The following is a 26,430-nucleotide window of genomic DNA, read 5'->3' as shown; positions in this document are numbered from 1 at the left end:
CCGTTATGTTTCTCCTTTTCTTTGTCGTCTTCCCCTTGTGTTGCCCCCACTGTGTCACAATGATGGTATGGTATGGTATGGTATGGTGTGGTGTGGGACTCTGGATGGGTCGGCTGCGATGCTTGCACCCCACCGTGCATAACGCCTTTGGGCGCCCCCTGCTGTCCCTTCCCCTCCCGTCCCTCCTATTCTTTAACCTTCCTGCCGCCTCGACGTTCCTTTTGTCTCTTTGCCCATTTTCCTCTCCCATCGACTGTATTGTGCTGTTTGTGTTGTTCCTCCCTTCTATTGTTACCTTAGATCGTGGTACTGATGATGTCACTCCCCACCCTCCAATCAAGCAAGCAACCAATCAACCCTAGATATGCGTGCCATGTCTTGTTGAAAAATAGCACCATGATGCTGTCACATGAAAGGTAACACATGAGGATGCAGAATGTCCTTCACATACCGTTGTGATATCAAGACCTCCCTCAACCACAACCAGTTGTGACTGGAAGTCATAACCGATGGATCCCCATACCGTGACACCAAGAGTAACACCGCTCTGCCGCTCAAACACATTGGAAAACGGGACCTGTCCCCAGGTCGCTGACGATGATCATACAGGGCAATGCAGAACTACGAGTCATTGCTGCACACATAGCAACGCCCCAGTGAATGCGTCCCAATCACGGCACCACTCCAAACACAGAAGTTTGTGTTGCGCTGCTATCAGTGGTAATTCCCTTGTCCAGCTACTGCTAGTCTCCAAGCAAAGGTCTGGGGCGACAGAATGTTGGAGAGGGCCCATTACTTGTTTTCGGATGGTAGGCGCAGATGTGCTTAGTGCACAACATAGCGATACTCAAACGTGGTCGATCGAAGCCTTGACGAGGAGTATGCTTGCCATCACGTTCCGTGCATTCCAACACGAGGCCACTGTCACATCCGAATGCCACAAAAATCTGGATATTGCTCTAATCAGCCGGCGAAATAGACCCCCACAACGAGGTCACTTTCCTTCTCTGTCAGGCGCTGATAACGATGGATGACACAAGTACGCGGCATCTCCGTGTACGGGGTTCGACTCCTGGCTGGGGTGGGTCCGCTCGGGACTGTGTGCGTGTGTTGTCCTCATCGTCATTTCGTTATAATCGACGCGCAAGTCCCCGGCATGGCGTCAAATACAGTACAAAAGACTTCAGCCTGGCAGACGAATTCCCCAGAAAGGGACCCGCAGCGCAAAATGCCTTACGCGTTGAACCGTGGCGCTCGTTACTGTCGCGCCAGTCTCCTGGATGTCCATTATCGATCCTTCGATGTTTCTTATTTTTGTTTGCCTTGTTGTTTTCCGCATTCGCGGGGCGAGTGGCAGTTGACGTTTGCTCTGACGACCTGCTGAGACGCCGCGAGGTACGAGGTCGGAAGCAACCACGTATATGTGGCGTTGGTTGTACCCGGTCTGCCGGTTCAGGATGGAGGATGTGTGTTGGCTGCCTGCCTGTCTGCTCTCCTGATTTTGATCGCCGTGCCTTGCGACCGTCTAGCTTGGGTTGCTGCCTGGTGCATCCTACACGAGCCATACCGGACGTCCAGCAGAAGTTTAGCAGCCTTGTGTTTCTTTTAAAGAAGAGGGGCAAATGTATAAGACTTTTTGTAACCAATTTTGGTGGCCTCTTAAGTGTGGTCTTAGCGTTTACACTGCCTTTGGGGCTAATTCTTTTAAATTTAAATAGTTGAGGTTCCCTGTCCTTTATAATCTTTTGGGGGTTTTATTTGAATTTTCTCTTTCTATATCTACATCTACATCCATACTCCGCAAGCCACCTGACTGTGTGGCGGAGGGTACCCTGAGTACCTCTATCGGTTCTCCCTTCTATTCCAGTCTCCGTGGAAAGAAGGATTGTCGGTATGCCTCTGTGTGGGCTCTCTCTGATTTTATCCTCATGGTCTCTTCGCGATATATACGTAGGAGGGAGCAATATACTGCTTGACTCTTCGGTGAAGGTATGTTCTCGAAACTATAACAAAAGCCCGTACCGAGCTACTGAGCGTCTCTCCTGCAGAGTCTTCCACTGGAGTTTATCTATCATCTCCGTAACGCTTTCGCGATTACTAAATGATCCTGTAACGAAGCGCTCTGCTCTCCGTTGGATCTTCTCTATCTCTTCTATCAACCCTATCTGGTACGGATCCCACACCGCTGAGCAGTATTCAAGCAGTGGGCGAACAAGCGTACTGTAACCTACTTCCTTTGTTTTCGGATTGCATTTCCTTAGGATTCTAGCAATGAATCTCAGTCTGGCATCTGCTTTACCGACGATCAACTTTATATGATCATTCCATTTTAAATCACTCCTAATGCGTACTCCCAGATAATTTATGGAATTAACTGCTTCCAGTTGCAGACCTGCTGTTTTGTAGCTAAATGATAAGGGATCTATCTTTCTATGTATTCGCAGCACTTTACACTTGTCCACATTGAGATTGAATTGCCATTCCCTGCACCATGCGTCAATTCGCTGCAGATCCTCCTGCATTTCAGTATAATTTTCCATTGTTACAACCTGTCGATACACCACAGCATCATCTGCAAAAAGTCTTCCTTGTGCTTGGTTAAATGTTTACTTGTATAGCGGGAAGTGACTCCTGGTTAAAACTCGGAGAAGGTGTTTGATGTTACTGCCGCCTCCGGCATTCGTGTTTTCAATTAAGTGTTGTCATCCCTTCGAGTGACCTGGTGTCACTCCTCGTTAATTAATGCTGGTTTATGTGTACTTAATTTTGAATTGGCCATTTGAATTAATATTTTGGAGCGCAGTATAGCACTAAGGCAACCTCATTGTATACCACCTTGTGCCCCTGTCTAGTACCTTAATTTTCAGTAGCACGAGTCAGCTCCACTACCGTTTTACTGATGTGCTCCCTTCAAAATCATGTCTTGTGTAAGTTTGCCCCATGTGTGTCTGGGAACACAGAGATGAGCTTTAGTGTGACTTCAGTGCTAGTCAGTTAATTGAATTTTCAGTTTGGCTTGGCTTCCACTGAAGAGTTTGAGTGGAGCGTAGTGTGTTTGATTTGTTATTCATTTAATTATTGTAAGTTTGTTTATTTAATGGGGAGCAAGACATTTAAAGACTGTTGGTATTAACTCCCCTAGTTGCTGGGTGTTGCTAATTCGTTCCGATTGGCCTACTACTTACTGAATGGCAAGGCTGTTGATTAGTTGGTTACTGCGAGTACAAATTCACGCTATTTATTTGTTGCCAAAATTATTTCTGTGTCGTGATTCAATCACTAGCTACGTGTTTGAGCTGAATTGATATAAACCTTACGTTGCCTCCTTAAAATTTGTTGCCAGCAGAAACCCTTACGAAAACTAAGTTTTGCCACTGCTTATGTTAACCTTTACTGGGAGCAATATTTCATGTAGTTAAATTTTGTCTTAAAATGTGTATTTCTCTGATGTAATAAACGAGCTATAAAAGAAAAAAGCAAAGGGGCCTGGTCCTTCCTATTGTGTCCGGTTTGTAACACGTATCACGCGTATTTCATTTCACAGCGATCATTCAAAAGCCTACGCTGTCCACGCCCTCTTTTATACCCTACCCGGCCTGGTAACAACTCTAAACGCTAACAGCACTGGTGCACTCTGCTGGCAATGCTACCTGACACAGAGAACCGCAACTCCAATCATCTACATAGCGACCGAAGGTTTGTATGTGTACAAAGTTACGAGGTATGTTCAAAAAGAAACCGAACTTCTGCTGTATCTGCTTTATTGCTTACCGTACAACATTTTAAGCACTGCCCCCTTCAAAATAGTCCCCTCTACTGGCAATACACCGTTCCCATCGTTTCCTCCAGTTTTGGAACGCCTCCCGGAACACATTTTGTGGGATGGCGTTCAGGTTTCTCGTCGCATTGTCCTGTATCTCTTCTATGGTTTGGAAACGTCGTCCTTTCAACGTGTGTTTCAGTTTGGGAAACAGGGAAAAGTCTCCTGGGGCTAGGTCCGTAGAATACGATGGATGGGACACAACGAGAATGCGGTGTTTTCCAACAGATATCCTTTATCCGTCATATGCAATGCATCAAACTTTTTGTTCGTCGACAAATTCGTTCTTCTTGAAGACACTTTATACTCGCAACAAACGAGGGCAATAAATTATTGTACGACTCTACACCGTGACAGGCTCCGATGCATCAATTCCTCAACGAAGTTATGGAGTAGAACAACAAGTATGAATTTTCAACACCTGCGTTAATTCCATTTAACCCTAGATAAAGTGTGTAGTTGGCAGGTATCCTCCAGTCACATTAGTCGTTCGTTTGCAAAACTGTGCGCCAATTTTCGGAGTCGCGCCTTCGAGTAATTAAATGTTTATTGTTGGTGTTCGGTGTTGTGGCAACAGCACGTCTCTGTTTTCCGTCCACAGTTCGTAAGAAATCACTTACCCTACCAGTAGCGTATTTGCGTGACAGTTGCCAACCGCGCGCTATATACGTCACAAGTAAAACTGATGAAAGTGATCACGTGACTGCAAGTGACCACAACACTCAATCGATACAACAGGTCAGTGACGAGGTAAACAGATCCAATTCGTCTGAACTGAGTGCTAAAAAGGCATTCAATTCGGCTGAAAGAATCGTGAAACACGACAGTACACACATGTTCCCCGAAACAACGTGCATACTCAAGCAAGTAACGTCATTATCTCCCTGGAAGCGAAGGTAACATTGAATTTTTATCTTAACAAAGAGAATTTACAAATTATTGTTTGCTATACTAACTTATACATTGAAAACGCTCGTTCAAGATTTACCAGATATAGTGATGCGAGGTTAATAGATAGCACAGAGATAAGATCTTTCATTGGAATCGTTAATATCATTGGTACGATGCGTCGCCAAAGAAAAAACTGGAAGCAGTTGTGGATAACTCTGAGGGCAATGGATTGCAGTGTGGTTTTTTTACTGTTGAATGAGAAGGGATTTCGTTTTCTGTACCGAAGTTTGAATTTTGATGATGTAAATGTGCGTAATTCTCATCAGCTGGAAGATAAAACTAGCTCCAATCAAAGTAGTATTTGAATTTATGGTTAGTAAGTTTAGTGATCTTCTCTCTGTAAGTATATAAAAAATCGACGAGCATCTTCTATCTTCCAGAGGAAATTGCTATTTTATACAGTACATACTCAGTAAACCTACAAAACATGGATTACAGATGTTTGCTCTTGTTGATGCTCAAACAGGGTATACAATAAATTTGGAACAATACGCCGGCCAACAGTCTCAAAGAAATTTTGTGTTGAGGCTAGTGGAACCTATTTGTGGAACAAATGGGAATGTAACAGGTGATAACTCATTAAATAGCGTCAAGCTGACCCAGACACTGTTGGAAGAAAAGAAAATCACGTACGTTGGGACGACGGAAACGAGGAAGAGAGATTGCTAAAAAGATGCTCCCAAATAAGAACAAAGACAGGTACACTATCTGATCAAAAGTATGCAGACACCTATCAGGGGATATTTATACAGTGTGTGTAATCACCTCACTTTTACGACGGCCTTGAATTCTGCTGGGGACACTTTCGATGAGGTGTCTGAATCTCTGTGGAGCAATGGCAGTCTAAAACGGACAAGGTACTGATGTCTGTAGCGAGGTCGAAATTGTAACTCACCCTAAAGATTTTCTGTTCCGTTCAGATCGGTACTATCGGCAGGTCAGTCCATTTCACGAATGTTATTGGCCACATATCATTACGTCACAGATGCTGCTTTACGACACGGTGCATTGTAATGCTGAAATAGTCGCCGAACTGTCCCTCTACGGTACGCGGAACACAAAAAAATTGTTCAAATGGCTCTGAACACTATGGGACTTAACTTCCGAGGTCATCAGTCCCCTAGAATTTAGAACTACTTAAACCTAACTAACCTAAGGACGTCACACACATCCATGCCCGAGGCAGGATTCGAACCTGCGACCGTAGCGGTCTCGCGGTTCCCGACTGTAGTGTCTAGAACCGCTCGGCCACCCCCGGCTGGCCACGCGGAACACAATCCAGTAATATTCATCATTTTGATTTGCAGCGCCTTGTGTTGGCCGTGTTTGCAGTTAAAATTGTTGTCCGCCAGTTATGCAAAACACAGTTTTTTTTTCTCAGCACCCTAACATGTTTCGGCACCACTGTGCCATCATCAGTGGGTTTGCGTTTTTATTAATTTTTTATGAGCTTTCTTCTCATTCGTCTCTTCAAGTACAGGTTTCGGTTCTGGTTTTGGTTTTTAGCTCATAAAAAATTAATAAAAACGAAAACCCACTGATGATGGCACAGTCGTGCCGAAACATGTTTGGCTACTGAGAAAAAACGGTGTTTTGCATAACTGACGGACCTCACATCTAACAACAGTAAAATGCCTTCATATCCTTCCGCATTTAGTGTTACCTTGAGCGCAATAAGGGGACTGCACCTAATCACAAAAAACAGCCCGGTTTTAAGCTCTAGTAGTTCTTTGCATTTCCACTTGACAATCACATCACAGGCGGTCGACTTGGTCGGCTTTCGAAGAACTGATGTGTCCCTTGCGGACTTGTTACTCAGGTGACATCCAGTTACTAGTCCACGTCCGAAGTCACTGAGCTCACCCGAATGACTCTTTCTGTTGTCACTGCTTCTCTACTGACAACACGATACTCCCCGCCTCCTACTTTTACTCTCGTGTGTCAGTCTCTTGTGACATGTGGTTGTCAATTCCGCACTGCATACAGATGTGCGGGTACTTTTGCACAGATAGTGTATCCTCCGTGTTTGTTTCCAGAAACTATTGCACTCTTGTGTCCTATTCCACAAAGGACAATAAAACTGTACTCATTTTATCGACATCTATCAAGATGATGCAACTGACTAAGGTACTGGTGATGATCGGAAACCTGGAATTATCACATTTTACAGTCTTACAGAAACTTGAGTCAATCTCGTGCATGAGTTGCTTCGAAAATTATCTTGCTACGACCACTAGAAGATGGACGGTACTGATTTTTTGGATCGTCTGAATATATGTGCAATTTGAGTTTTGCCTTCTGAAATTCAATACCAGTTCACCTAAATTGTCGCAAAGGAGATTTTTGGAGAATAACGCCTGGGAAATGATTATTCCACTCAGTTTCATCTACATGGATATTCTGCAAATCACATTTAAGTGCCTGGCAGAGGGTTCATCGAACCACCTTCACAATTCTCTGTTATTCCAAACTCGTATAGCACGCGGAATGAACACCTACATCTTTTCGTACGAGCTCTGATTTCCCTTATTTTATCGTGGTGATCGTTCCTCCCTATGTAGGCCGGTGTCAACAAAATGTTTTCGCATTCGGAGGAGAAAGTTGGTGACTAAAATTTCGTGAGAAGATTCCGTCGCGACGAAAAACGCCTTTATTTTAATGATGTCCAGCCCAAATCTTGTAACATTTCTGTGACACTCTCTCCCATATTTCGCGAAATACAAAACGTGCTGCCTATCTTTGAACTTTTTCGATGTACTCCGTCAGTCCTATCTGATGAGGATCCCATACCGCGCAGCAGTATTCTAAAAGAGGACGGACAAGTTGGAATAAAGGAGGGGCCGACTGTTACATGGTGTCGAGGAAGAGGGAACGGCCGATCTTAAGCTATTACGCTCGTGACGAAGTTGTCCAGCCTGTGGAAGACGAAGTGACAAACCTATAAGGAAGTGGTGCTTGAAGTGTAAGAGACGGTTGTGAACGTCTCAAAGACTTCTGTCTAATATGTTTGGAATCAGTCTAGTCTCCCCGAAAAAAAAAAAAAATCAGTACATTTAGTAGACCTGTAATTAACATCATGTGAAATTTTTATTAAAAATGATTTCCTTTATTCTGTTGTTGTTGTTGTGGTCTTCAGTCCTGAGACTGGTTTGATGCAGCTCTCCATGCTACTCTATCCTGTGCAAGCTCCTTCATCTCCCAGTACCTACTGCAACCTACATCCTTTTGAATCTGCTTAGTGTATTCATCTCTTGGTCTCCCTCTACGATTTTTACCCTCCACGCTGCCCTCCAATGCTAAATTTGTGATCCCTTGATGCCTCAAAACATGTCCTACCAACCGATCCCTTCTTCTAGTCAAGTTGTGCCACAAACTTCTCTTCTCCCCAATCCTATTCAATACCTCCTCATTAGTTACGTGATCTACCCACCTTATCTTCAGCATTCTTCTGTAGCACCACATTTCGAAAGCTTCTATTCTCTTCTTGTCCATACTAGTCATCGTCCATGTTTCACTTCCATACATGGCTACACTCCATACAAATACCTTCAGAAACGACTTCCTGACAAATCTATACTCGATGTTAACAAATTTCTCTTCTTCAGAAACGATTTCCTTGCCATTGCCAGTCTACATTTTATATCCTCTCTACTTCGACCATCATCAGTTATTTTACTCCCTAAATAGCAAAACTCATCTACTACTTTAAGTGTCACATTTCCTAATCTAATACCCTCAGCATCACCCGATTTAATTTGACTGCATTCCATTATCCTCGTTTTGCTTTTGCTGATGTTCATCTTATATCCTCCTTTCAAGACACTGTCCATTCCGTTCAACTGCTCTGCCAAGTCCTTTGCTGTCTCTGACAGAATTACAATGTCATCGGCGAACCTCAAAGTTTTTACTTCTTCTCCATGAATTTTAATACCTACTCCGAATTTTTCTTTTGTTTCCTTTACTGCTTGCTCAATATACAGATTGAATAACATCGGGGAGAGGCTACAACCCTGTCTCACTCCCTTCCCAACCACTGCTTCCCTTTCACACCCCTCAACTCTTATAACTGCCATCTGGTTTCTGTACAAATTGTAAATAGCCTTTCGCTCCCTGTGTTTTACCGCTGCCACCTTTAGAATGTGAAAGAGAGTACTCCAGTCAACATTGTCAAAAGCTTTCTCTAAGTCTACAAATGCTAGAAACGTAGGTTTGCTTTTCTTAATCTTTCTTCTAAGATAAGTCGTAAGGTTAGTATTGCCTCAAGTGTTCCAACTTTTCTACGGAATCCAAACTGATCCTCCCCGAGGTCCGCTTCTACCAGTTTTTCCATTCGTCTGTAAAGAATTCGCGTTAGTATTTTGCAGCTGTGACTTATTAAACGGATAGTTCGGTAATTTTCACATCTGTCAACACCTGCTTTCTTTGGGATTGGAATTATTATATTCTTCTTGAAGTCTGTGGGTATTTCACCTGTCTCATACATCTTGCTCACCAGATGGTAGAGTTTTGTCATGCCTGGCTCTCCCAAGGCCGTCAGTAGTTCTAATGGAATGTTGTCTACTCCGGGGCCTTGTTTCGACTCAGGTCTTTCATTGCTCTGTCAAACTCTTCACGCAGTATCGTATCTCCCATTTCATCTTCATCTACATCCTCTTCCATTTCCATAATATTGTCCTCAAGTACATCGCCCTCGTATAAACCCTCTATATACTCCTTCCACCTTTCTGCCTTCCCTTCTTTGCTTAGAACTGGGTTGCCATCTGAGCTCTTGATATTCATACAAGTGGTTGTCTTATCTCCAAAGGTCTCTTTAATTTTCCTGTAGGCAGTATCTATCTTACCCCTAGTGAGACAAGCCTCTACATCCTTACATTTGTCCTCCAGCCATCCCTGCTTAGCCATTTTGCACTTCCTGTCGATCTCATTTTTGAGACGTTTGTATTCCTTTTTGCCTGCTTCCTTTACTGCATTTTTATATTTTCTCCTTTCATCAATTAAATGCAATATTTCTTCTGTTACCCAAGGATTTCTATTAGCCCTCGTCTTTTTACCTACTTGATCCTCTGCTGCCTTCACTACTTCATCCCTCAGAGCTACCCATTCTTCTTCTACTGTATTTCTTTCCCCCATTCCTGTCAATTGTTCCCTTATGCTCTCCCTGAAACTCTCTACAACCTCTGGTTCTTTCAGTTTATCCAGGTCCCATTTCCTTAAATCCCCACCTTTTTGCAGTTTCTTCAGTTTCAATCTGCAGTTCATAACCAATAGATTGTGGTCAGAATCCACATCTGCCCCTGGAAATGTCTTACAATTTAAAACCTGGTTCCTAAATCTCTGTCTTACCATTATATAATCTATCTGATACCTTTTAGTATCTCCAGGATTCTTCCAGGTATACAACCTTCTTTTATGATTCTTGAACCAAGTGTTAGCTATGATTAAGTTATGCTCTGTGCAAAATTCTACAAGGCGGCTTCCTCTTTCATTTCTTCCCCCCAATCCATATTCACCTATGTTTCCTTCTCTCCCTTTTCCTACTGACGAATTCCAGTCACCCATGACTATTAAATTTTCGTCTCCCTTCACTACCTGAATAATTTCTTTTATCTCATCATACATTTCATCTATTTCTTCATCATCTGCAGAGCTAGTTGGCATATAAACTTGTACTACTGTAGTAGGCATGGGCTTTGTGTCTATCTTGGCCACAATAATGCGTTCACTATGCTGTTTGTAGTAGCTAACCCGCACTCCTATTTTTTTATTCATTATTAAACCTACTCCTGCATTACCCCTATTTGATTTTGTATTTATAACCCTGTATTCACCTGACCAAAAGTCTTGTTCCTCCTGCCACCGAACTTCACTAATTCCCACTATATCTAACTTTAACCTATCCATTTCCCTTTTTAAATTTTCTAACCTACCTGCCCGATTAAGGGATCTGACATTCCACGCTCCGATCCGTAGAACGCTAGTTTTCTTTCTCCTGATAACGACGTCCTCTTGAGTAGTCCCCTCCCGGAGATCCGAATGGGGGACTATTTTACCTCCGGAATATTTTACCCAAGAGGACGCCATCATCATTTAATCAAACAGTGAAGATGCATGTCCTCGGGACATTTTAATAGATGGCGGACTTGAGTCATCCCAAGCGCCTAACTGTGCAACACAAAAATACGCGCCTAACGCAGAGTTAAATGTAGCAATCTTCCCACCTCCAGTACAATTTTCTCCATTCGAGGGATACTCAACGTTACTATCACGTCCGAAAAAATATACGTCCTTAATTTCTTTTTAGTTTCCAGGAAGACAATGAAATCGCCGGCCGAGGTGGCCGAGCGGTTCTAGGCACTACAGTCTGGAACCGCGTGACCGCTACGGTCGCAGGTTCGAATCCTGCCTGCACGGATGTGTGTGATGTCCTTAGGTTAGTTAGGTTTAAGTAGTTCTATGTTCTAGGGGACTGATGACCTCAGAAGTTAAGTCCCACAGTGCTCAGAGCCATTTGAACAATGAAATCCACTTGCCTCTGTACCGCGGTTCAAACCCTGGTCCGGCCATTCAGATTTAGGTTTTCCGTGATTTCCCTAAATCGCTCCAGGCAAAATCCTGGATGGTTCCTTTGAAAAGGCACGGCCGATTTCCTTCCCCATCCTTGACACAATCCGAACTTGTGCTCCGCTTCTAATGACCTCGATGTCGACCGGTTGTCAAACCCAATCTTCCTTCATTCCTCTTACCGTAGCACGCCGGTACACAGAGAAAAAAATAATAGCGCAGCCCAGTGATAAAGTAGAGTATAGTGCGATATGAAAACGCACTTACTCACGGTCATTCTTAATGCGTCAGACTCAGTCTCGAGCTGCCGATGACTTCCTCCTCCGTGATGTCATAGCCGGGAGATATTTGGGTAGGACGTTAGTCATTGAGACGTCACAGAGTCACGGAATTTCCATATGCTACCAGAGATTAAGTCGATATCTGTGACTTAAGAACACTGTTAGCGATGCTGATTTCGTCAGATGGTGTTAAGTGACAATATACTTTCTACGATCAATCATTTGAATGGTAAAGGTTTTATCCACCAGCGTAGAGCATGCCGGCACTTTAGGAAATGAAACCCAGCAAAAATAAAGCGGTTTGAAAAAAACCATTGATGGAAATGTCTACACTGCATATTTTTGTATTACTAAAGCATGCATACGAATTTCACCAAGTACAGCACAATGGCTACCGAAGCACTGAAATCGAGATTGCGTTGCGCGATGCGCTTTTGTCAGCCAATCATAGCTCATGTCACGTGATCTCGCCACCCAATGACAGCAGATATTCAAAGTATAGGACTCGAGATGTAGTCAGCCAATAGCAGCATCATTGTTAAGTAGCGCGAACACACACTAATACCAAAAGTTGAAGGTTTAGATTGATACACACAAAGTACGGCTACAAAAAAAGCTAAGCTTTCACATTTAATACGGTCGTCAATATTTTTTGATGCTTTTTTTCCGAGGGTGTGATTAGGCAGGATCCTAGCTAAATGCTTGTGACAAGCACAATAATAAATTTTACTGCTGTGCACCAAATATTTCGTGGATTGCCTGGCCGAATACATGTTCCGTCGAGCACTTCGACTTTTCAATAGAAAATCCGGTTATGTGTGAAATTGCTCAAGAACTCACCTCGAACTTTTATTAAGGATAATTATGTTGAAACTCCCTGGCACATTAAAACTGTGTGCCGGACCGGGACTCGAAGTCGGGACCTTTGCTTTCGCGGGCAAGTGCTCTAACGAATCAGCTACACAAGCACAACTTACGACCAGTCAGATTTTGGTCAAAATTGGTAAAAACAAGTTTTTTGGTCCGTCATATTGAATTAGCAATTATGAATTTTGAAAATCTAATTTCTGATTTGTGTTCAGCACACCAAAAATATGTAACAACATGTAGTTTCCATGCAAATTGAACTAAGAATACATATAATAGCTTTACCTAAACTATACAGGTTTATCTCCAGGAAAAATTTTTCAAAACTGCGTGCAGCATAAAATAAAAACCGTTCAAAGTATTAACTTCTACCCTTGACCCAGAAAAAGTAACACTTTTCTTGGGAGCTTATGCCTATAATATACGAAATTTGTTAGTATTAAATTTTTTTGTGAAGCCATAAAGAGTGCAACAAACATCCAAAAATCGAACCCAAAGTTCGAGTTAGCACCATATCGTTAAATTTAAGGTTTTTTCATCGTGGTTAGGTATAAGATCCCATAAATATAATGTAGTATCGGTTAGATGTTATCCATTTTTGATTTCAGATACCTCCTGAGGGGCTAACTGCACGCAGTCTGCGTATTTCAAACTCGCAGGCCCTTGATCAAACTATAATGACGGGCCATTTTGCCTTTTTTATCGACAATAAAATAAAGTTCAAATTATGATAAACCATAATCCCCAAACAGATTCTTTGCATTCTTTTCATTGTCGCAAAAAATATCCAAACTTTGCCAATTTTTTGCTCCTTTGAAAGACAACCTTGTCTGATACGAGCTCACTTTTAGTTGGTTTGGCTTCTGTACTTCACCGGGTTTTTTGCACACACAGCAGGAGACTTTTTATGTTGGGTAAATTGTCAGAGAAAATGTCTTCAGTTTCCATGCCTTTTTTTATTTTGCCATGATTCATTATTACAATACAATGGAAAACACAGTAGCCTCGTCCCGAGGCGCTTTTTCCCACTGCGTCACACAAGCGACGTCATTCGTTTGTGAACAACGGCGCCGTTAAATTAACGTCGCATTATAAATTACTGACGGCATAATTTGCTGCTCGCGTAATTACAAAAGGCTAACGCACCCATCAGCTGTTTCAAAGGGACTCGCTGCACGAGTAGCCTGGCGCGGCCGATCGTAATAACTGTTCGGGTTGCTACACAAATGTTGGCTCAACAGGAAATTATGTACACTAACAATGCGCAAATAAATCAAAACATGTAAATGCTTCCCGACAATAACAACCGAGAGACTCTGCGTTTTATTTCAAGGCCATTACTACGTACCAGTTCGTCCGCTGCAATTTGTTTCAGGTGATCATCGCAGTGTGGGTGGATATTGGCTACGTGGACTTTCTGACCCTTTGGAGTTAGTACCAGTTGTGCAATGTGGCGTTACCGACCAGATCCTCCCCCGCTGTTGTGCCTTCTTTTGGCTGTTGGAAAAGCCACGGTTAAAATACAGTACTGACCATTAAAATTGCTACACCACGAAGATGACGTGCTACAGACGCGAAATTTAACCGACAGGAGGAAGATGCTGTGACATGCAAATGATTAGCTTTTCAGAGCATTCACACAAGGTTGGTGCCGGTGGTGACACCTACAACGTGCTGACATGAGGAAAGTTTCCAACCGATTTCTCATACACAAACAGCAGTTGACCGGCGTTGCCTGGTGAAACGTTATTGTCATGCCTCGTGTAAGGAAGAAAAATGCGTACCATCACGTTTCCGACTTTGATAAAGGTCGGATTGTAGCCTATCGCGATTGCGCTTTATCGTATCGCGACATTGCCGCTCGTGTTGGTCGAGATCCAATTACTGTTAGCAGAATATGGAATCGGTGGGTCCAGGAGGGTAATACGGAACGTCGTGCTGGATCCTAACGGCCTTGTCGGCCTTGTCGAGATGACAGGCATCTTATCCGCACGGCTGTAACGGATCGTGCACCACGTTTCCATCCCTCAGTCAACAGATGGGGACGTTTGCAAGACGACAACCATCTGCACGGACAGTTCGACGACGTTTGCAGCAGCATGGACTGTCAGCTCGGAGACCGTGGTTGCGGTTACCCTTGACGAAGCATCACAGACAGGAGCGCCTGCGATGGTGTGCTCAACGACGAACATGGGTGCACGAATGGCAAAACCTCATTTTTTCGGATGAATCCAGGTTCTGTTTACAGCATCGTGATGGTCGCATCCGTGTTTGGCGACATCGCGGTGAACGCACATTGGAAGCGTGTGTTCGTCATCGCCATACACGCGTATCTCCCGGCGTGATTGTATGGGTGCCATTGGCTACACGTCTCGGTCACCTCTTGTTCGCATTGACGGCGCTTTGAATAGTGGACGTTACATTTCAGATGTGTTACGACCCGTGGCTCTACCCTTCATTCGATCCCTGCGAAACCCTACATTTCAGCAGGATAATGCACGATCGGTGCCCAGGCCAGCACATTCTCCAGGTCTCTCACCAATTGAAAACGTCTGGTCAATGGTAGCCGAGCAACTGGCTCGTCACAATACGCCAGTCACCACCCTTGATGATCTGTGGTATCGTGTTGAAGCTGCATGGGCGACTGTACCTGTACACGCCATCCAAGCTCTGACTCAACGCCCAGGCGTATCAAGGCCGTTATTACGGGCAGAGGTGGTTGTTCTGGGTACTGATTTCTCAGGATCTATGTACCCAAATTGCGCGAAAATGTAATCACATGTTAGTTTTAGTATAATACATTTGTCCAATGAATATCGGTTATCATCTGCATTTCTTGTTGGTGTAGCAATTTTAATGCCCAGTAGTGTACTAGATGGACATATTTGTGCCATTCTCGCTATTCGATGTCACGCACTTCTCTGGTTAGTACTACCCCTGACTAATTATGCGGTGTGAAGTGCTCAAGTTGTTCACATTAAGCGAAGAAATTGCATACACAAATCGCCTTTTGACCTGAATCAAAATTTATGTCTGGAGCGTATACAACTGGTTTAAACTCATCCACGACAAAATTATCAAGCCTTTATTTTATGAACAATTGAATTGTGAGCGGTACTCTCAATTTCTCTTAGACGCACAGCCGGAGATGCTAAAACATGTCTCTCTAGTGGCACAAACGTTAAATTGATTGCAGGGAAGTGGGTGCCCAGCATATTTTTTCTTGGTAGCTTGGCGCACCTAAAGTCGATATAATCCTGGCGATGGTTTGGTAGAGGGGGGCTCGTTTCTTGGCCAACAAAGTCACCAGGTTGTACTGGAGAAGATTATGTCATTCTTGTACACACCAAACACGCGATATCATATCTGTATTATGAAACAGGTAAGACGGTCCCGGTTGCATGTTGCCTACCTAACGGCCTTTGGGGCAACAGAACATTTTTTTTTTTAGTTCTTCATATAATTATTGACAGAATTTAAAAACTCAAAATGCTAACCCATTCATTAAGAGGTATAATCTTGCGTTACAGGTTTAACTCAAATATTAAAATTAAAAAATGTTCAAATGTGTGTGTGTATTCCTAAGGGACCAAACTGCCGAGGTCATGTGTCCCTAGACTTACGCACTACTTAAACTAACTTATGCTAAGAACAAACCACACACCCATGCCAGGAGGAGGACTCGAACTTCCGGAGGGAGGGGCCACGCAATCCGTAACATGGCGCCTATAACCGCGAGGCCATAACGCGCAGCTATTAAAATTAGGCGTGCCAATTCAAAAATGGTTCAAATGGCTCTGAGCACTATGGGACTTAACATCTATGGTCATCAGTCCCCTAGAACTTAGAACTACTTAAACCTAACTAACCTAAGGACATCACACAACACTCAGTCATCACGAGGCAGAGAAAATCCCTGACCCCGCCGGGAATCGAACCCGGGAACCCGGGCGCGGGAAGCGAGAACGCTACCGCACGACCACGAGCTGCGGACGCGTGCCAATTACCCAGGTTATAACTACAGAGAATTTGAGAACGAGAGAACTTAGCGACTTCCAACATACGTTACACACAACTTAAAAACCTTACAGAATTTTTTTCTAGCTACACCCCACATAAAATAAGTAAAAATAATTATTTTTCGCTTTTCGTGGAGCATAATTTCAGTATTAGGCTTGATGTTTTAATTTATTATTTTTTTAATACTAGCTATATTCGCAACACATTTTGCAGGCAGTAGCCACATATACCACTGAAAGCACCTGCGAAAAGCTGTACGACAAATAATTCAAGAGATTCGACATAAAAACTGAGATACTGAAAAACTAGTTTTTCTTAAGCTGGAACGCAAATTCCCGATCATATGCAACCAGTATTATGCACGGCAGGTAGATTCTTTAAAGAATCTGGGGTGAGACAGTTACTGGTGACAACAGAATTCTCAAAGCATGCATGTCGTCCGCAGATGCAAAGATACAAAGGCTGGCATTATGTTCTTACATCATGATGGAGATAATTTTGAAATGAGACTGAAAACTGTCATTTTTTACTAATTTTTTCAAGTTTATTCGAAGTTAAAGGTGTAAGAAAAAGTTTTCTCCTACACTGTGCCATTATTCTACCAACTTTATTTTTTCCATTAAGCGTCATGCAAATAATCAGGAAGAGCTTTGTGACGGCATCAAAAAAGGCTAAAATACAAAAAAACGATTTAAAGAACAAATGTTCAGCTTCGAGAGCTCTTTTCCTCGGTAGTATATTCTTTCCAGTTTCCATGTGAATTTCTGGAGCTCTCTGCTTTATTTTTTCCAGCAGCTTACAAAAATCTAGTGTTCACGATTATATTCACATTTTCTTAGTTTAGTTAAAACGCATTTTTTACCGGAAGAAAACTGGACGCACCGTTTTCGATAAAAATGTGCTTCAGACGTTTGTTAACACCGACTGGAAATTTTAAGTATTCAGAAATCTTTTCTGTAGCTATTTCTTTGAGTGTAGTTTTGTGTTCAAGCGAAGCATGGACTATAAACAGTTCAGACGACGCAGGGAAAAAAAACTTTAGCAATGTGGCACTGCAGACAATGCAGTAACATGTACAAACGACCTGTGTACTGCGAGATTAACATCGATTTTGATATCACAGAGAATTTACAATTGACACGCACATCATTTGATAGATGTGCATAATATATGTCACTGAGGATGAGCTCTGTACTCTGAAACTGATACGGCTATCAAATATTTTCTTGCAGCTTACGGTGTTAATGAGATGTCTAATTAATAATACTAATAACGCGGCACTGAAATGACTTCGGGAGAAATTTTTTTATCACAATTAGACCAAAACAGGAGATCCACCGACAAGACATCCCAGAGGCATCAGGAAGTCGTCAATTTGGAGATGGAAAAGTGTGAAAACAAAAAATTAGTACCCGAGTGTTTTATGAATGCATCTGTTATTTCATCTCGCCCAGTGCTTTGTTTCTTTTAAGTCGTCTATTTCTTCTTTGGCTAATTCTCTTCGTATTTCTGGGTCCCGTATGGTTACACATAGGGTTTTTGTTCCCTCTTTTATCTTCTGCACACAGCTGTTCCCCTCCCCCTTTCTTCTAGACTCAGTAACTACTACAAATGTTTTGTCCGTCGTTTTTTTATCTCTTTCTCTTCTTTCATAATCGACAACTGGTTTCGAGTGGTATCTTTTGAGAATTTGCTTGATTGCACGATAAATTTTCCTGTTTTCATTTGATTTGCTAAACTTTTCTTCCAGTTTACATTTATTACATTAAAACAAATTATTTATTTTCTTTCGCGCTTTAGAGGCATTGACATTCGCTGCACAACAAATGAGATAAAGCTATATGACAGGGGTATTGCGCTAGTCTAGAAAACTTTCACCATAACAGTCAATAGCAACCACCAACAATAGAGGATACCAATGTGGATTTTGAAGAGGTAGAGCCACCGTCGATTGATTATATGCAATGAAACAGATTACTGAGAAACGCTTTGAATATGGTGCTAGATCGCCATGCGCATCGAGCAACCGTTCCACAGCACTGACGAGGAAACGTAGGGCGGGCGTAAGACAATTTGTATTTCGAAGTAAAATGGTTAAATTAGGAAAATACGCGATACATACAACCGTAAACACTGAAATTATATATATATATATATATATATATATATATATATATATATATATATATATATATATATATATCTCCGTAAGTAAATTGCACAGAGAAATATATAGTTATGGCATTAATTAGTAGTAAACAATTTGGCAAGAGTAAGTGCTCTCAAATAATTAGGTCAACTAACAGGCAGTCGATCGTGATTTGGCATAAGATTACAACTATACTGAGCGAAACGAGGGTAGACTGCAAATGCATCGAGAGAGAGAGAGAGAGAGAGAGAGAGAGAGAGAGAGAGAGAGAGAGAGAGGGGGGGGGGGGCGAAGTATCAATTGGACTGACTTAAGGAAAGGAGTAAGACAATACTGCTGTCTGTTCCTCTCGTCCTCAGTTTCAGTTTTGAGACTATGATTGAGCACTGCCCAATAAAGGACAGGGTAGGACTGTACGTTTGGTGCACAGCACTGTACGGAAGTGAATCAATGACTGCTGAGAAATCCGCAAAAGAAGAGAATCGAAGCATTTGAAATGTGCTGCTATAGCAGGATCTTACAAATCAAGTGAGCTGGAAAGTAGTCAGTTGATCCTCCTAGGCATGGAGCCATAGACTGATTTTGTGGGTCACCGTCTTCTACCGGCTCTACTCTCACCCCACCACTCCCCAAATACACATTTAACGTGAAACACATGCCTCGGGCTTTATTAATATTAATATTAATAATAATAATAATAATAATAATAATAGAAGTGCATAAAACTTTAGAAGAAACCCGCCGGAGGTTGGAGTCCTCCCTCGGGCATGGGTGTATGTGATGTTCTTAGCATAAGTCAGTTTAAGTAGTGTTTAAGTCTAGGGACCGATGACCGCAGCAGTTTGGTCCCTTAGCAATTCACACACGTTTGAACATTTAGAAGAAATAGTCAGTCGGAGTGGCTTAAGAATTTCTGCAGAATTTTTTTTTAACAAGAATTAAAAAGGCGCCGAAATTTCCGAACGCAGATAATGGTTAAAAACTTTAATATCTTCGGGAGATAATCCAAAAAAATTGGCCTGCGTAAAGCTGCTGTAGAAGAAATTATTCATATAACGGGAAGAGCTTGATTATAACTAAAGTCTTTAACAGTAAAAAACCCATGTCTAAACTGCAAAAATAAGGTTCTGCAATACAATAGTGAATCGAGCATGTTTATATGCAAACGAATGTCTAGCATTAAAGTGTAACTTACGTAAATTGTAAACATTAGAAAGGTGAATCATTAGGAAAACATTAGGCTCCGGAAAAACTATGGAAGGTTGAAAATTACGAAGCAACGATGAAATTTATCTAGACATAGAAAACAGAATTAATGAGAAAAAGAAGACTGGTATTTTTGGGCATTTGTATAGAATAAACTGAATCGACTGCAAGACAGGATATTGACCAAAAAGACCTCCGAATATGTGTGTCAGAAACAAGATGGATCCACAAAGGAAAACAAAAGGATTAGTTAAAGACAATATAAAAGATGAAGAAACAATTGAAAGAAGTATTTGGAGAAAAAGTACTGAATAAGGAAGAACACAGTAGGAGTGTGAGAAAATCTTGTCTGAAGTGGTCAGAAAAAAAAAGAAAAAAAAACCATAGCGAACAGACGAAAGAGTATACTGGAAGAAAAGAAAAGAACGACGACTAAGGAACTGAAACTGGCACCTGGTCCTTGGTTCGCCCGTCTGAGAAGAAGAAAAAGAAAGTATATAATACGTTAATGTAATGGGAATGATGTAAAAACATCAGTCAGGTGGTCATGACATGCATGACAGCCAGCCTTCCTTCCTCCCCCCCCCGCCCCCTTTCCCTCCGCCTAATGGATCCGTGCTGTGTCCTCCGCAGAATTGGCGAAGACGGGAATACGTGGTAAATATTAACAAGGGCCAGGACGATAGCACATGTGTTAAGACATCAGAGACTCGTTTGCGTGATACTAGAGCTAGATGTAGACGACCTAGGGTGGAAGAGGTTCTCGGACATGAAGAGGTTGAAACAGGAGACAAATTAGTGGCGGGCCACATCCAACCAGCCACAACATTGATGACAAAAGATGGAAGAAAAAATACATCAGATGGTCTGAAAGATATTTAATCGTGTCTCTGACCGCGACTCGAATCTAGGGTCAAGAGTGATAGTCCTGCAAGGTATGCAGGAGAACTTCTGTGAAGTTTGGGAAGTAAGAAAAATTTTGAAATTTGTCATATGTTCCTATGGGACCAAATTGCTGCGTCGTAGGTCCCTAGTCTTACATACTACTTAACCTAAACTAAGTTACGCTAAGGGCAAAACACACACACACACACACACACACACACACACACACACACACACACACACACACACACACACACGCCCACGCCCGAGGGAGGACTCGAACCTCCGACGGAGGGAGCCGCACGAACCGTGACAAGGCGCTCCACACCACGTGGTTACCCCGCGCGGGTGGGAGGTGGGAGGTAAGAGATGAGGTACAGACGGAAGTAAAGCTGTAACAGCATAGTCGGCTGAGGACTTGACCACGAAAGACAGACGTCCTAGATTCGAATCCCGGTCGGGCATACAGTTTTAATCTGCTGGGAAGTTGGAAATCAGTGCACACTCCGCTGCAGAGCGAAATCCATTCTGGTGTGGGACTCACCCTGTCGAGAGAGCCGGCGCTGCTGGTGGCGGCGTGTCCGTCGCCGCCCCTGCCGCCCCCCGCCGCCCCCAGCTGCGTGGGCGGCGCCGCCCCCTGCGCAGCCTGCTGGAGCTGGAGCTGACCCACGCCTGGAGCCGCCCTGGACGGCCGCTCGGGCAGGTACTCCTCCAGCAGGCCATTGCTCGCTGCGTCGCCGGCCCTGTCAACACACAACACCACCACCCTCAGTCGGCCAGCTCGCCTTCACACACCAGTCTATACACAAAAACATCTTTACACGAGCACTGTTCTGAGACTGTGTGTCGAAAGTACAGCGCACATCATTGAAACTCCAACAACACGAAGCATAGCAAAGAAGAAAAATTTCATTATTATGAATGTACAGGGCGGGGCAGAGCAACCCTTTTACATAAGACTTCAATTTTTTAAATAAGTAATGTACACTCCTGGAAATTGAAATAAGAACACCGTGAATTCATTGTCCCAGGAAGGGGAAACTTTATTGACACATTCCTGGGGTCAGATACATCACATGATCACACCGACAGAACCACAGGCACATAGACACAGGCAACAGAGCATGCACAATGTCGGCACTAGTACAGTGTATATCCACCTTTCACAGCAATGCAGGCTGCTATTCTCCCATGGAGACGATCGTAGAGATGCTGGATGTAGTCCTGTGGAACGGCTTGCCATGCCATTTCCACCTGGCGCCTCAGTTGGACCAGCGTTCGTGCTGGACGTGCAGACCGCGTGAGACGACGCTTCATCCAGTCCCAAACATGCTCAATGGGGGACAGATCCGGAGATCTTGCTGGCCAGGGTAGTTGACTTACACCTTCTAGAGCACGTTGGGTGGCACGGGATACATGCGGACGTGCATTGTCCTGTTGGAACAGCAAGTTCCCTTGCCGGTCTAGGAATGGTAGAACGATGGGTTCGATGACGGTTTGGATGTACCGTGCACTATTCAGTGTCCCCTCGACGATCACCAGTGGTGTACGGCCAGTGTAGGAGATCGCTCCCCACACCATGATGCCGGGTGTTGGCCCTGTGTGCCTCGGTCGTATGCAGTCCTGATTGTGGCGCTCACCTGCACGGCGCCAAACACGCATACGACCATCACTGGCACCAAGGCAGAAGCGACTCTCATCGCTGAAGACGACACGTCTCCATTCGTCCCTCCATTCACGCCTGTCGCGACACCACTGGAGGCGGGCTGCACGATGTTGGGGCGTGAGCGGAAGACGGCCTAACGGTGTGCGGGACCGTAGCCCAGCTTCATGGAGACGGTTGCGAATGGTCCTCGCCGATACCCCAGGAGCAACAGTGTCCCTAATTTGCTGGGAAGTGGCGGTGCGGTCCCCTACGGCACTGCGTAGGATCCTACGGTCTTGGCGTGCATCCGTGCGTCGCTGCGGTCCGGTCCCAGGTCGACGGGCACGTGCACCTTCCGCCGACCACTGGCGACAACATCGATGTACTGTGGAGACGTCACGTCCCACGTGTTGAGCAATTCGGCGGTACGTCCACCCGGCCTCCCGCATTCCCACTATACGCCCTCGCTCAAAGTCCGTCAACTGCACATACGGTTCACGTCCACGCTGTCGCGGCATGCTACCAGTGTTAAAGACTGCGATGGAGCTCCGTATGCCACGGCAAACTGGCTGACACTGACGGCGGCGGTGCACAAATGCTGCGCAGCTAGCTCCATTCGACGGCCAACACCGCGGTTCCTGGTGTGTCCGCTGTGCCGTGCGTGTGATCATTGCTTGTACAGCCCTCTCGCAGTGTCCGGAGCAAGTATGGTGGGTCTGACACACCGGTGTCAATGTGTTCTTTTTTCCATTTCCAGGAGTGTAGATTTATATTTAATTGTTTGAATAGCATCAAATGCAACGTTTAAACCGTATCTTTATACAGATTTGAAGATGATGCCTCGCACAGTGCGTCCATTATTCTCAATACGCTGCGTTAATCGAACACTGAAGTATTAAATGGTTCAAATGGCTCTGAGCACCATGGGACTTCTGTGGTCATCAGTCCCCTAGAACTTAGAACTAGTTAAACCTAACTAACCTGACATCACACACATCCATGCCCGAGGCAGGATTCGAACCTGCGACTGTAGCGGTCGCGCGGTTCCAGACTGTAGCGCCTAGAACCGCTCGGCCACCCCGGCCGGCACTGAAGTATCGTTCTGATCTTTTCAGCATATCGACGGGTATGATGTTGACTGCGCGACGAACGTTGTTCTTCAGGTGAAGCAGAGTTCTAGGGCGATCGGTGTACAGAAATTATTTTAGGGAGGCCCATAAGAAATAGTCGCATGAAGCATTTTCTGGCGACCGTGCTGGCCAATGTCGATCGCTCCTTTATGAAATTGAGGCGTCCTGAATGTTGCCGCTAAACACTCACTGACACACGCTGGAACAGTACATCTCGCACATCTGTCTGGTGTAGTGATGACACGAAAAAACCCTGAATCGTGTCGACATAGCGGTCAGAGGTCACCGAAACTACCCGTTCGTTTTCTTCAATAAAACACGGACTAGTTATTCCAACTCGCGATAGTGCACACCAAACAGTTACACGTTGTGAATGTGGGGGACGCTGATGAAGTTGACTGGGAGGATCGCGCTCCAGTAGCGCTTGTTGTCCTTATTTACAGATACCGAAAGGTGGAAGTGAGCCTCATTACTGAAGAAACAAGTGAGTCCTGAAGCATACCAAGAAGCGCCTTACGTGCATTTCCTCGAGCAACGAAATCGCGTGAATTAAATGACTGCCCCACAGCCACTTTGTACGCACGAAATTTTCGTTCTTCGTGAAGGATTCGTCTCACAAAACGAGCAGACAACCCAACAGCAGATGCATGTTTGCGGACAGAATGCTGATGAGATCGCAGACTAGAAAGCCTTACAATGTCGATGTTTTGGGGTTGGCCTAGCTGTTCGTAGAAACCCAAGGTTTTTTTTCTTTGTTTTCCGTACCTCAATCGGCAAAAACGGAACTCTTGCAGAATCACCTTGTTGTCCTTGTTTGTCTGTTCGTCCGTCGGATTGCTAAAAACTCTTTTTCTCAGGAACGGGTACATGTATCAAGTTGAACGTTTGGTCAATTAGTAAGCTGTACGGTCCCTTGGCGGTGTTACAAATTGAAGCTTCTAAGTTCATGCAATTAAACGATATGGCCATTTATGTCATATTTTATGACTCTCGCAAACGCACTCATCGAAATCTATAGGGTACTCCCCGTTCTCCTACAATCATGAAATTGTGCAAAAAGCAAGGTTTCACAGTACAAGTAAAGCATAAAAGCCAGGAGGTAGTAAATCTCTAATTGTATCACACCAACAAAATATTTGTTATTCTTCAATTTCTCTAGGCATATTTTATGACGAAATAAATCTCGGGTGGTCTGGTATGAGTATGCATAGGACGCAATATTTCGGCAATCGACCACTTTGCCATCATCAGCTGCCGAAATATGCACAGTCATACAAGGCTGTTCACCCGAGATTTATTTCGTCAACAAAATATTTCTTTTGTCACTTGTTGTAAGACTTCAAACTTGGAATTAAAACATTCTCGGGAGTCTTGGTCTCCGTGGCACCTATATCTTGCGAGCATTAACGTCGACAACAGGCAAAAATCGTCGAGATTCTAGATTCTCAGAATTTATGAACTGTCTGTACACATAATTGAATCAGCACGCGTGTCATACAAATCAGTAGTTTCCCTTAAGTTATTTATGCATGAAACAACCGACTTCCGGCCAGGAACACGACCGCGGGGCGCAATATTGAAATGACAGCAGAATGCACGTCGCACGGTGATAACTGAGCTACCGTTAGGCCGATATTACACTACCACATTTCTTTGTAATAGACAGTGTCTTGAGAAAGACAGAAGAGAACAAGGATTATGGAGTGCAGCCGAATTAAATGAGGCGATGTAGAATAAATTAGATTAGGCTATGAGATACTAAAAGTAATAGACGAGTTCTGCTATTTGGGCAGATGATGGCCGAAGTAGAGCATATAAAACACAGGCTGGCTAAAGCAAGAGAAAAACAGCTGGGAAAAAACACGATTTTACTAACACCTACTCGTAATATAAATAGCATATCTATCTTGAGTATAGGCTTGTACGGTAATGAACGTGGGCGACAGGCAGTTCATATAAGAAGAAGCTCTTGAAACGTGGTGATACAGCAGAATGCTGAAGGTTAGATAGGTAGATCGAGGTACTGAATCGAATTGGAGAATAAGAAATTGATGTTAGAACTAAAAGAACGAACAGAATACATCCCAAGGAATCAAGGAATCATGAATTTGATAATGCGTGAGAGGGCGGTGGTGGAATGGAGGGGGGTATGAATCTACGAAAAAAGAGTAAGCGGGTTCAAATTGGTGTGGGCTGCAATAGTTATTTGGAGATGGCGTGGCTTGCTTATGATAACAGCAGCGTCGAAGGCTGCATCAAATCACTCTTCAGGCTGAAAACAACAACAACAACACAGACCATATAGTCTAATCATCTTATCCATGCAGGTATAATAAGATGATCTGTCGTGACGTCACAGACTTGAAGCCGACGTCCGCCATGTTAGTAGCTCCTAAAGCTTCTGTTGGAAGTGTTTTGATGAAAAATGCAAGATCGCATCATTTACAGGTGTACTAATCGTTTTGATTTAGTCTAAAATGTAAAGGAATCACATTCCGTTAGGAAGTGGGCTCGTTCAAGCGATATTTTCTTTTATATATACTAATTTCAGTTGCGCTGGTTAATTTTACTGTAGTTTTATTACTGTAATTTACTTTAGATTTCCTATCAATACAACTCTATGGGCGTTCTAGTTCAACGCTGAGAGAAGGAAATATTGCAAACCGTCCAGACGGAAAACCTCAATCAGAATGGCCGGACGTGGGTTTGAACCGTCGTCCTCGCGAATCAGTTTCGTCATTCCGTATTGAGGAAATTGTTGAATTGCGAAGGCAACCTTTTCCGTAAAATACTTCGCTTCTGTGTTATTCGGAACGAATAAGAATGAGGAAGTGGCATTAACGAGGCAAAACACACCTTTAAGATCAGAAAAACACCTGGAAAGCCGGCCGGTCACGGCCGAGCGGTTCTAGGCG

General features: G+C 43.7%; 1 protein-coding gene across 2 annotated transcripts in view; it reads right to left on the bottom strand.

Moving 5' to 3' along the window:
* LOC126209774 (protein sprint) overlaps positions 1–26,430 on the bottom strand; it is a 308,754-nt gene that overhangs the window by 127,295 nt on the left and 155,029 nt on the right. For both annotated transcript variants that reach the window (XM_049938899.1, XM_049938900.1), the window contains one exon: positions 21,285–21,483. In XM_049938899.1, the coding sequence (XP_049794856.1) occupies positions 21,285–21,483 (199 nt within the window). The remainder of the gene's footprint in view (positions 1–21,284; positions 21,484–26,430) is intronic.

Source organism: Schistocerca nitens, chromosome 10 (genome assembly GCF_023898315.1).
Source record: "Schistocerca nitens isolate TAMUIC-IGC-003100 chromosome 10, iqSchNite1.1, whole genome shotgun sequence".
NCBI lineage: Eukaryota > Metazoa > Arthropoda > Insecta > Orthoptera > Acrididae > Schistocerca > Schistocerca nitens.
This window is presented reverse-complemented; position numbering and strand designations above follow the sequence as displayed.